We start from the raw sequence: 11,733 nt of genomic DNA on the forward strand, positions 1-11,733 counted from the left end.
GAAAAGAAAAGAAAAGAAAAGAAAAGAAAAGAAAAGAAAAGAAAAGAAAAGAAAAGAAAAGAAAAGAAAAGAAAAGAAAAGAAAAGAAAAGAAAAAAGAAAAGAAAAGAAAAGAGAAAAGAAAAGAAAAGAAAATAAAAGAAAAGAAAAGAAAAGAAAAGAAAAGAAAAGAAAAGAAAAGAAAAGAAAAGAAAAGAAAAGAAAAGAAAAGAAAAGAATTTCCTAAAGTGCTCCCTTAAGATAAAGGGAGGTGCAATATTTAGTTTCCCTTATAGAAACACATTTATTTTCACAGGTACCTTTTAGGATCAATTTATTTCTTACTTTCAGTAAAGAACCAGAACTGGCCCAAAAGCCTTCCTGGTAACATAAGTAGCTGTCCAGAGGGAAAAAAAAAAAAATATGTGTATATGTGTATTTCTATGTATTTATGTGCATGCACATATACACATACTGTGTGTATGCATCTCTATTATTATATTTACATTTTAATGTATTTATAAATATGTATATTATAACATATTGTATATGTATATAGCACAATATGTATGCATGCACCCCACAGGAAAGCTGCAGCAAAAATTCTAAAAGCTTTTTCCTTCCACTACATCTGTAGTTCATCTTGCCATATACGCCACTGATATATTGAAAAAGAAAAAGCATGTTAAATTAAAATAATTCTTGCAATATGTAAAGCAAAAAGAACATGCATACTTTGCTTGTTACAAGGCTAGATTTGTGTTAGTTTATTCTAAACTTATCACCACGAGCAATAATGATCCTTAAAACAGATTACATTTCAAACTGAAGCCCGAAGGTATCCGCCACAGTGTACCACGTCACATCGTCAAGGCTTATATCCGTAAAGGTGAGAACAAGAGCAGTTCTCCTGACTTCACCAATCGGCTCGTTTGTCTGTTGCAATTGTTCATGATCCTGTGATTAGATCTTTCATGGGTCTGGCAATAACTTCATGAGAAGAGTGAATTTTGACCCCCCATGTGTGGCAATAGGAAGACAGTCACTGCCTGTATGTTTCAGAGGTTCATGTAACACACTTGCAAATCCTCTGTATTGCCCAGTGACTGCTAAGGACTGCATAAAGCTCATGTTATGCAAAACTCATTCCATCATGCTGCCACCACTTAATAGCAAGAAGGCTATGAAATTTCACATACAGGTAACATGGGCTACAGGAAAGGTACGCAGAGTAGGAAAGAGGCAAGCCTCTTGCTCTGCTGTGGTGACTAGACCTATTTGCTTGTTGGCACTCTTTCAATATCCTACTACCAGACTCAGTCACCTCCTTTCCTGCCACCAAGGGGACTTTTTCTCTTATTTTTAATCAAAAGGCTACTGCTAATGAAACTCAGGAAACTATTTCATGAAATTAACCCATGAAAGCTATCAATTAGCAGGAGATGGTGATGAGCTTCTTGCAACTTTCTGATCCCTAAGCCTAACCATAGAGCTAGGTAGCTCACTTCTACCCTTGCTGCCCTCATACTGCCAACAGCACTCCAAAAAGTGACAAGAAAGGATGAATATTCGCATCCCCTCTGAAAGTCCACTCAGCAGCTGAAAAAACTCTTGCTTACAAAATAATTATTTGATATCATAAATCATTTAAATAAACCAGCTGATAAGTGAGATTCACTGCTGATATGCAAAGTAGTACAAGTTATTTGTGGATAAGAGGAAAGAAAGAAGTTTGAACTTACTTTCTGAAGGCAAAAGTTAAAATAAAAAAGCATAAATAAAGGAGTAGAAATCTTTACATCACACATCATTTACTTGCTGTTGCTACCTGTTTCTATTTATTTTTTTGGTGGCTTTCTTACCATGTGAACAACAGGTCAGCTTAGACTTAAATTCCCTCAGAAGCCTTTAGTTATATTACTTATGCAATGTCATACATTACTTTTTAATATTTGCACCAAAGTATGAAGAAAATCAAAATGCCAGTTTCTGTACTGAAGAATGTATATTTCTCAGCCTCTTTAAGTTGCGTATGTATTAACTTATTCAACCGCCTACCAATGTCACTTATTTTTACCACGTACGTTGTACAGGAGATCAGAAACAGGGTGTCTTCAAAAACCCAACTCAAAAGACAGCTTCTAACAGATATATGGTCATTGCCTGCCAGAATGCCAGAAAAAAAGCTAGAAGTTTTTACTAATAGTGACTAGTGGGTTTTATTATTTTTTAATAATTCTTAGCATTTTCAGTAGAAAAACAAAAGTTTCCCATGCTGCTCTCTAGGATTCTGTACAGATTCTCATTTTGGAAAGTACAGTATTATGAGTAGGCTTTTAGAAACATGTAAGTGGCATCAGATCAGTATAAAAGCAATGCCCAACTGTACTGTAGACATAAATTACAGTATAGAATAATGATAACCCTTTAAAAGATACAGATGGGGTATAAATCTACTTGACCAGCACTAGGAATCCACTGGTTGCATTTGCAGTAAGGTGAGTAACAGAACCTTTTTTTAAAAAATAAAACTAGCAAGATGCCACACAAGGACAATTGTATTAGACTAGTAACAGTCTATCAAAAGAACAACAGTAATTAGTTAGCAATGAAAAACGGCATGTATTAACAATAAAGGGGGGAAAAAAAAGCTTTCAGGGAAATATTTTCTTTAGCTCAAAAAATGGCACTAATCAAGACTTCCAAATTAATTTACCTTACCTTTACTATAGTTCAATTCGATTTCAAAGTAGTTTTATTGCAAAAATCACCAGGCAAGTTGCCGTAAAGAGAAGTGGTTCATCATGCTGAGCACATCTTTCTAAATGTCAAATGCTACATTTCACCAGGAAAATTTATTTGATTCCTAACTGGCCCTTTCATCTTTGATTTGGAAACCATGTAGTAAGTTTTAGATTCATCAAAGCTAATATCAGTCTAGTAATGAAAGGATGTTTTAAACTAAGTAGGCACTACTACATTTGTTCCAGCTCATGTCTGAGATTTCATTCCACTTAAATATTTGTCTAATTCAAATCACAAAATATAACAGCTTCTCTTTTAATTTAAGGAGAGTGGAACTCAGTGTCAGGGGTACAAAAGTTTCAAGGGCCTGAAGAAGAAGAATAAAAAGCTTATTTTTTTCGGAATTTTCTCTCAAATACAATTTTCTTTGGAGGAACTTGTTCCTGAATTCAGTTATTACATTGCTGGTTACTTTGCCTCCAATGTTCAACTAAAGCTAAAGGTACAGCCATTCTTCACTTTCTTCATATCAGAATTTGTGAGGAAAAAAAATAAAAAGCTCAGCACCCCTATTAATAAATGATGACCACTGACACTGAAAATCTAAACAGGGCATCTGGAAAGAGGAAGTTTTAAGAATTTTCCTGTAGCCCACTAGATTTATCATCTCAAAAACCCTCTTAGCGTGCCATATGGAAAGTGCAAAGGAGGGGACTAGGTTTTATTCAACAACTTTGTATAGCTGTAACTCCACTGATTTCAATGGCTTTATTCCCACTTTTAACCTTGGTATGAATGTCACCAACATTAGATGCATTGCAGAGAACTAATGGGAGCAATTCAGTTATAATTTAACTATTAATATGTAGATCGAATTTTGTTTTGACCAATTTCTCCTTATAAAAGTCATATGAAGTTACATATCATACTGTTTTAATCCTACTTATAAAAATGTGATTAAAAGCTGTTCTGAAAGGTAAACTAAAGAGAGGTCAGGGAAAAACATGTATTTTTTACTATCGTAAAAACTGCAAACTCAGAGTTCAGTTGGATTTAGTTAATAGGGTGTGTAAGATGGGCCGGACAGGAACTTTGGAAGCAAAATGTGAATATTGCGTTGGACTGAATGGAAGATGTACCTCACCAGAATGAGGAAATGGTCTCATAATTAATATATATATTTTTCATACTGTTTAGGATGCAAAAAATAGAACAAACTACTTAGATGCACCCAGATATTCTCAGTCAACAAGCCTATGTCAATACAACGCTCAAAGTGAATTTGAAGCTTTGCTAACAGGAATATTTTAGAATACAGTGCAATTCGTACTTGTAGATTGTTTTTCAAGTAATTTGTATGGATTTCAGTTTTTGATCCAACAATGAGAAAAAAGAAAAAAAATGTCATGAAGTGTATTGAAGGACTACTTCAAGTACACTTTATCCTGTCAGCTTAAAAAAAAAGAAAAAGAAAAAGAAAAACAATACTTTTCTTAATCATAGAAAACATTTTTTCCCTTGTAAATGGAACTTAAATGAAACTAACATGATTGACAAGTACCTCACAAGCAAGCCTTGGCAACACTTAATGCAAGTCCATCTCTCCAGCGTTTTAAGCAAAATTCCTTCACAACTGTTTGTCTTTGCAATAACTCCTACAAAGCTCATTAGTGCCAGCCTTGGGTTTATCCCCCATGTCATGCATTTATCCCAGGGATGCATTATCAACATGTGGCACATGTCCTTGACATGCACAGAAGAGTTGCACCCCAGGATAGCAGCATGCATGACAATAGTGTTGACTCTTACTCCTTTATGGTTGCTGGGATGTAACCGAGAAATCTAATAACTGTGACAGTAGGCCTTTACGTTTTTCCTTGCCTTTCCAGACAGTGAAGCTGCACAGACACTAATGAAAGGTTAAATGAATAGGAATAGCTGACAAGAGGTACAATAAAGAAGGGACTTGGTAATCCACAGACACTGAGCAGAGATCCTTGGCTCAAGCAGAGAAAGGACAGCACATCGTCGAGTCACAATATTTAAAACAGCTTGCTATACACAGAGGCTTTTGTGTCTGGGTACATGTCTGGCTTTGGAAGAAAAAAAGATACTGAAAAGAAATTTCAGCATGGGGCACTTTGGCAAATGTCGGGTCACAATAAGGGAAAAATGTTTTTTGTTTGCTGTTACATCTTTGTATTCAACATTAAAAAGCATTGCCTAAAGGAAAAAAACACAAGTTTCAAAATAATACATATTCAACAAATATGATAAAGTTGCAACACTAATTCAGTGTGATTCCAGCTGACAGCATGATGGCTGTTGTACATACCCTCAGTTTCGTTTACAGCTGATAATAGTTCATAATATGCTTTGCATACCGTCTGAAACTTTCCACGTAACCGAAGAATTCTAACAGGCCTAGTTTCTTAAGTTTTATATGCAGCAGAACTGTGGACGTAACCAATTGTAATACACTGCAGGAACACAGCTGAACTTCCAGACAGTGCATCAGATCATGGTGACTTACAGACTTCTTAGCTGTTAGCTTATGGAATTTTTATTTCTTTTTCGTTCATGACTTACAAATCAGCATAATAGCCATTCTGTTTTTTATAACTGCAAATAATCACAGTGTCCAACATGTTTTTAGAACCCCTCTACATCTTTGTAATTTTCTACAAAAAGCTGATTTAAGTAAATAATAGAACTTGAGAGGTCCAGGAAAAGAAAATTTTGAAAGAAACATAAAGAACTCCCTAAAGTAACAAATCAGAAACAAATCTGATTAAGTTATCTAAATTTGTGTTTTTCACATAAAGCATTCCAAGAAAGAAGTACGGACATAGCCTCTGCAGATGAAAAGAATCCTCCCTCAATAACTTTGATTTACCTGGAATAAGAAAAATAGTATTTGCATATGTATCTGGAGTATAAAATATACATATTTATAACATGTGGTGAGAGTACTGTGAAAAGATTCTAAAATGAAAGAACCTCTTTGAACAACCACATTAAATTACAGCAGAACTCCTGAGTGTACTAAGATTCTAATAATCAACAAATAAAGGCTTTTACTAGCAAGGCACATAATGAGAGCTACTGTGCGAGAGATAAAGGAGACAAATCTGGTAGTTTATCTCACTGGATTATATCATTTACTTAAATGGTAAATAAGTTTGTCCAAAGTAATGCTTGTAAAAGCTGCCATATAACTATTAAGCAGCAATTATGATCAATGCATTTTTAGAACAAATATGTCAGAATTTAGGTGGGATGAAACTGACATAGAATACAAGGTTTAAACAGATGCTTTTTATTAAGCCATGTTAAATGCTATTTCTCTAAATTAAGTACAAATTCCTGGCTAGATTAGGAAGTGATGCACATTTCCAAGATGACAGATATACTCTATTTGTTTTGTATTTTATGGGGAACTTTTTGTATTTCCAGATATGCGTATTTTTGTTTCCCAGCACATACTAATAGTTACATTAAAACAAATGGCCATGCAAGCCTGCAGATCAACTTTTTCATTAAAAAACATACAGTGAAGAAAAGACTTGAAATTCTGTTGGTAGTGTCCAATATGCAAAAGGAAGAGGAACACTGCCAGAAACACCCATATGTAAGGGAAAAAATATATATTTTGTCTTTGTATAAAATCCAACATTTTACATGGACTTCTTTTAATGTAATTAGTTTGGTGTCTTATTTTTTTTTCTTGAAATTGCCGACATCTGTAGTCAGCCACAACATACATATACATCCACTATAGAATAAAGTCACCTTGAAGACTAAATGCTACATCTTTGGCTCTGAAAAAAAGTTCGGAATCACCATGCCCTTATTCAGAATATTTTTCTGCCCTTTTTTTTTTTTTTTTCCACCTTAGGCATATCTAATAAAATCATGAAGCTCCCTCTAGCTCTGCAGAGGAGCTAAACTGACCAATGATCCTTTACAGTTCCTTCCCATTTTCAAAAGCAATACTAAAAGGGAGTGAGAGCAGTATTTCCCTTACATAGTAAGTGTTCTTTTCATTCAGCAGTTTTCAATTCTACAACTTGAAAGGATATGGATAATATGTGAGAACATCTGCTATGAAATACAGAAAGTTAAATACTGCTTATTATTGTGCAGCATACTAAAGACCCTCTTAATCATTTCCAACTTACACTTTATTTACAAAATTCCAGTTTGAAATCTTACGTTGTTTGACAAGCTAGCCATGTATGTATTTAAACACACACACACACACGCCTACACACACATACTCGAGCACACCTCCACTGCGCTTTTCAACTACTAAGTGCAAAATAATGTAAAGGAATGACAACTAATACTTCAGTTCCATTTTAGAACACAGATTTCAAGTACAGAGTGTCTTAGTTCAAAACCAATTTGTTTGTATACACTGGTTTTCCAGAAAACCAGTAATGCCAGTGGTAATTTGCTGACTGTATTTTCACCTACCATAATATTTACACATACCATTTGTAATGGCTTTTATTGTTTAATCTCCACTGCATTTCAGTATTGGATACTATGGAATTACAGTTATTTAGCAGGCTATAAATAATGTAGTTGGCATGTGCAATTGATATTTAAAATGTCTTACGACAACTGTAAAAGCCTCATTACAGACTAGCAAATCATTTCTAACACGCAAGTTCAACTGACAAATACCAAAGCAAACCTGCAGTCTACGCTGCAAGCATGTTTGTTTTATTTAAAGGATACACATTTAATGCAGCGTGCAATGGACCATCCATACAGACTATAAATAAGAAAGAAAGCAAACTTCCAAAGTAATATGGCTATTGTGAACTTTTCTAAAATAAAACTAGGAAAAAAAAAAAAAAGGAAAACTCAGTTAACAACAGAAAGAATAGCTTACTTTCCCCTCCCCCCTTTATGAGCTAGTGTCCAATTTCTTCTTTTCTGAACAGCTGTATTATCCAACTTAAGTTGCTCTGCTAATTTCAGTCCCACAAGGACTAACTTGGAAGGCAAAAAAGTACTAGAAAAGATCAATTTGCTGGGAAAGATCAAATGAGAAAACTGTGGGGACAGCACCAGGTCAGAGTGTGAAGAACTAAGCAGACCTGTTCTTCATTAACTTAAGCTCTCTTGGGACGTCACACACTACCTGTCCATGGGCTTATTGAACCGCCTAACCCTCGTCTCTGTACCATTCTTCTGGGCCCAAGTGAATCATATCCTGCTGCTGACAAGTTAGCAGGGGACTGCGGCTGCAACATGAAAGTACTTTTCTTTCTTGTCTAAATCAGGCAGATTTTTGAAAAGACGACACAGCACTGACTCGTGACATGGCAAGATGAAATGAGAGGTCTGGGCTGGTCTTCGAGCAGTGCAGATAAAAGTAATCAAATGACACTCCTGGAATGCAAATTGGCATTCTTGACTGCAGCAATTGCACAACCATGAAACATCTCTGACAGCAAGCAAGATTAGGACAAAATGTTATGTAAAGCACTGAACTCAAAAACTCACTAGAAAATTCAAACTGTAACACTTACATTTTAATATAGCAACCGTCATCTCTGCTTTTGTCTGTTCCTTTACTTTGTTTAATGTAATCACATGTCTGTCTTTCACAGATACCTCAGTAACAAAAATACAGTGTTCTTAAAAATAGGAACCTGCACAGTTTGCTCCCCTAAAATGTCAGTGTAGTATTTTTACAAAATAACGTACCAAGGCAAGGTTCTCCTATTATGTCTATAAGATGTGTGTGCTTAAGGGACACTTTCACACCTCCCAAGTTTTACAAGGAGTTTCAAGATTTGCTCGTAACAAATTAGTGTGCAATTTACATTTAGATTTTCTTGCATCTGAATCAGGCAACGACAGACCATTTCAAATATTTAATGAAATAAATAAATTTTAAAATTCTTGTGCTTTAGAAATTTAAGGCAGAACACACATAGAGCTAGATGGTCCATTAATAATGGGCAGCTTAAAATGAAACTGTAGTGTATCAGACAGCTCATATGCCCCATTAAATTTCAGATTAAAAATTCCTGCCATTTTTAAGGGCAAGGAACGTTCCACATACTTTTACAGGAACTTGGTATTCTTGCACAGATCTGCTAATCAGGCTTATCAAAAGTTACTGTCTGACATGAACTCAGTAATTGCACTGCGAGCATTTGTACTCCGAATATATGACAAAAAATGCTACCCCATTTTAAATTCCTGTCTGTGGAGGTGGGCTATAATACAGAGACGAAATGGAAGATAATGAGAAATAGAAGTCCACTTCCACCTAAAAATATTTCAGCAACAGCTATGCATGGCTTACATACAGGTTGAGAAAAGAAATATGCAATATTCTGCTCTGACTTCTTAAAAATTGCTTCAAACCATTTTAACTGACGGCCAGACACGCACACAAAAAGACACTCATTGCCACTTTAATCCTGGGTACACCAGATTATTACATGATGTCTTTTGTGCATCAATTTTACAACAGCTTGACTCTAGGGTAAATGGGAACCATCATAAATCGCATGCTGCTTTCAAAACCACTTTAATTTCTGTCAGCGTTACTGTAACCACAGTCCTAGGCACATGCTGCTCTTTCCCCCTCCCTTTTTTTTTTTTTTTTTTTTTTTTTTTTTTTTCTTTTTTATTGTTGCCTACATTTGACAGTTGCATCTCCTACACTCCAATTGTGGCTTTGATCACTGAAACAAGACATGTCATGTAAGGGAGAGAAGGGAAAAATACATACCCTCCATCTCAAGCTCTCCCTTCACTCAAACAGAGAGATACACTGTACCTACACTCTGAGTGCCATGTGTATACACGCATCTATGTGTGTAGGACACACACGCCTATATATGTACGTGTAGGCGTGCGTGCACGCGCCAGCATATGTATAGGCAAGGCACATCAGACAAACATACAGCATCCCCGGGGTGAGGTGGCAAGAGCTGACGGAAAGCAAGGAAGTAATCAAGCAGCAACTGAAAATACACTACTTCGGTGAGCATGGGCTGAGCGCTGCTCATCACCAACTGAGGTCGGTCCGTTCGCTAAGGCGAGCAGTGAGCATTACTCGTGTACGAGCAGTCACGGCTCTTTGGACGTGTTTGTTCTTCGCAGCTGTTTAACCTATCTTCACATCAAAGCCCGGACAAGAGGACTGCAGCCAAACGAGGTCCTCGGTCGTTTCGATTTTTATTATTATTATTATTAAATTAACAGGCGGTGGAAGCCCAGACCCTGCGTTGCAAAAACCCTGCTGTAAAAAGAGATGTGCGATTGCACAGCACATGAAACACGCGGCGAGAACTTGCTCAAAGTTGGCTTTTGGGGCTCCCCCCTCCCTCCTGCAGCCAGCGCATCCACACAGCCCTACCAGTTCTGTTAACAATCGCTGATTGGCGAGGTGCAAACTGCAAGCACATGCACAACAAAAAGAAAAGAGTTACGGAGGGAAGGTGGATTTACACTTCTGTCTCCCTGCCTCGGGCGCTGTTTCACACGCGAACACACAGCTCCTTCCCCCACTCGCAGAGGTTACCTTCACGTTGTGTGCAAACCTTACTCGTTTCCGAGCAGGAGGTGGTGTCCAAAAAAGATCAGACCACCGTATGTCCAATTCGACCCCACTCCACCTTCGCTCTCCCTCCCTCCATAGACACACACTTTAAAAAAAAAAAAAAAAGGAAAAAAAAAAAACCACACACACTATCCCCTCGTCTTTAGTGGAGGGAAGGAGGCAGTAAAAAAGCATGTGGCCATCCCGTTTCAACCCCCAAACTCGCTGAAAGTTTAGCACAGCCTCTTAGTCATTTTTTCCCCCAATCCAAGCAGCACGAGGCTGATTTATTTATTTATTACCCCCCTCCTTCGCCTGCCCGGCTGCTTGTTTATTTGAAGGCTGAAACACACCGGATAGCGAGCAGGGCTGCTTGTGTTGCTGCACGATTTATTAATCAAATCAAACCGAAGTAAAGGCTAGAATGAAAACGAAAGGCTGCTGGAAACTTCTTACCATCTCTGCATGCTGGTTGTCAAGTGCACCCCCTGCCTCTCGATCTCCTCTCAGCGGCAGTGCCTGCACCCTTCCTGCTGCCTCTGGGCTCTCAGCGCCTCTCTCTCTTTGCCCTCTCTCCGTCTCTCCTTCCTCCCCTTCGTCCTCCCCACTTTCCTCTCTCTTTCTCGCCCTCACAGCTTCAGGTGGTTTGAACTAAAAAACACAGCGAGAATTCAAAAACAAAAAAACGACAGTTTTGTTTTGTTTTGTTTTGTTTCCCCCCAAAAAGCGCAGCAGCAGCGGTAGCGAGAGCCTCTCCTCTCTCCTCTCTCTCTCTCTCCCCCTCTGACTCTTCCAAAACTTCAGCCCGCAAAGTTCAGCCCGAGCAGCGGAGGGAAAGCAAGGGAAAAGAGCTTTCAGCGGAGCGCTGGAAGTGATGGGAGGAGGGACCCAGGTTGGGGTCAGAGCCTCCACAGGTTGGTCTGGTGGTGCGGGGCCGTGCGCCTGGGGCAGGGGAAGGGGAGGCGGCGGGGGGGGCCGAGGGGGCCCCGCGGTGCCCGGGGGCGCGGGGCACGGCTCGCTGAGGCCCCGTCCCCCCGCCCCGAGGCTCGCCGTGCCGCGGCCGAGCTGTCAGAGCCGCCCGGCGCCCGCCGACAACTTGGCGGCCAGCGCGGGGCCGGGGCGCCCCTCTCCGCCTCGCACGCTTCCCCCTGCCTCGCCGGCCGGCCCCGGCGGGGAGAAGGCGGCGAGGAGGAGGAGGAGGAGGAGGAGGAGGGTGGAGGGCGGAGAGGGACGCGGCGGGGACGCGGAGGGGAGAGAGCCGTGGGGAGAGCGTTAGCAGGGAGACGAAAAGTTAGGCAGGCGCAAAGTTTTCTCTCGCCCGGCCGCTTTCACCGCTCCCCACCCATTGCTCCATCAGCTCCCGGGGCTCGGCGGCGGCGGCGGCGGCTGCAGCGCGGTGTGGGGATCTGAGGGAAATTTTTTTTTTTTGTGAAA

At 39.2% G+C, this 11,733-nt stretch overlaps 2 protein-coding genes across 10 annotated transcripts in view; one reads left to right on the top strand and one right to left on the bottom strand.

Moving 5' to 3' along the window:
• The window catches only part of BNC2 (basonuclin 2), a 382,877-nt gene extending 371,168 nt beyond the window's left edge, over positions 1-11,709 (bottom strand). For 6 of the 9 annotated variants that reach the window (XM_035310133.1, XM_035310129.1, XM_035310135.1 and 3 more), the window contains exons 1-2: positions 11,642-11,709; positions 10,756-10,950 (exon numbers count right to left, since the gene is read on the bottom strand). In XM_035310133.1, the coding sequence (XP_035166024.1) occupies positions 10,756-10,950; positions 11,642-11,653 (207 nt within the window). In that variant the 5' untranslated portion in view covers positions 11,654-11,709. Of the gene's footprint in view, positions 1-10,281; positions 10,708-10,755; positions 10,951-11,641 lie in introns of those variants that run through there. The other 3 variants (XM_035310125.1, XM_035310128.1, XM_035310130.1) reach the window with 3 other exon arrangements.
• The window catches only part of CNTLN (centlein), a 272,348-nt gene continuing 271,655 nt past the window's right edge, over positions 11,041-11,733 (top strand). Inside the window, exon 1 of the mRNA XM_035310123.1 lies at positions 11,041-11,213. The gene's annotated coding sequence lies outside the window, so the exon portion shown is untranslated. The remainder of the gene's footprint in view (positions 11,214-11,733) is intronic.

Source organism: Oxyura jamaicensis, chromosome Z (genome assembly GCF_011077185.1).
Source record: "Oxyura jamaicensis isolate SHBP4307 breed ruddy duck chromosome Z, BPBGC_Ojam_1.0, whole genome shotgun sequence".
NCBI lineage: Eukaryota > Metazoa > Chordata > Aves > Anseriformes > Anatidae > Oxyura > Oxyura jamaicensis.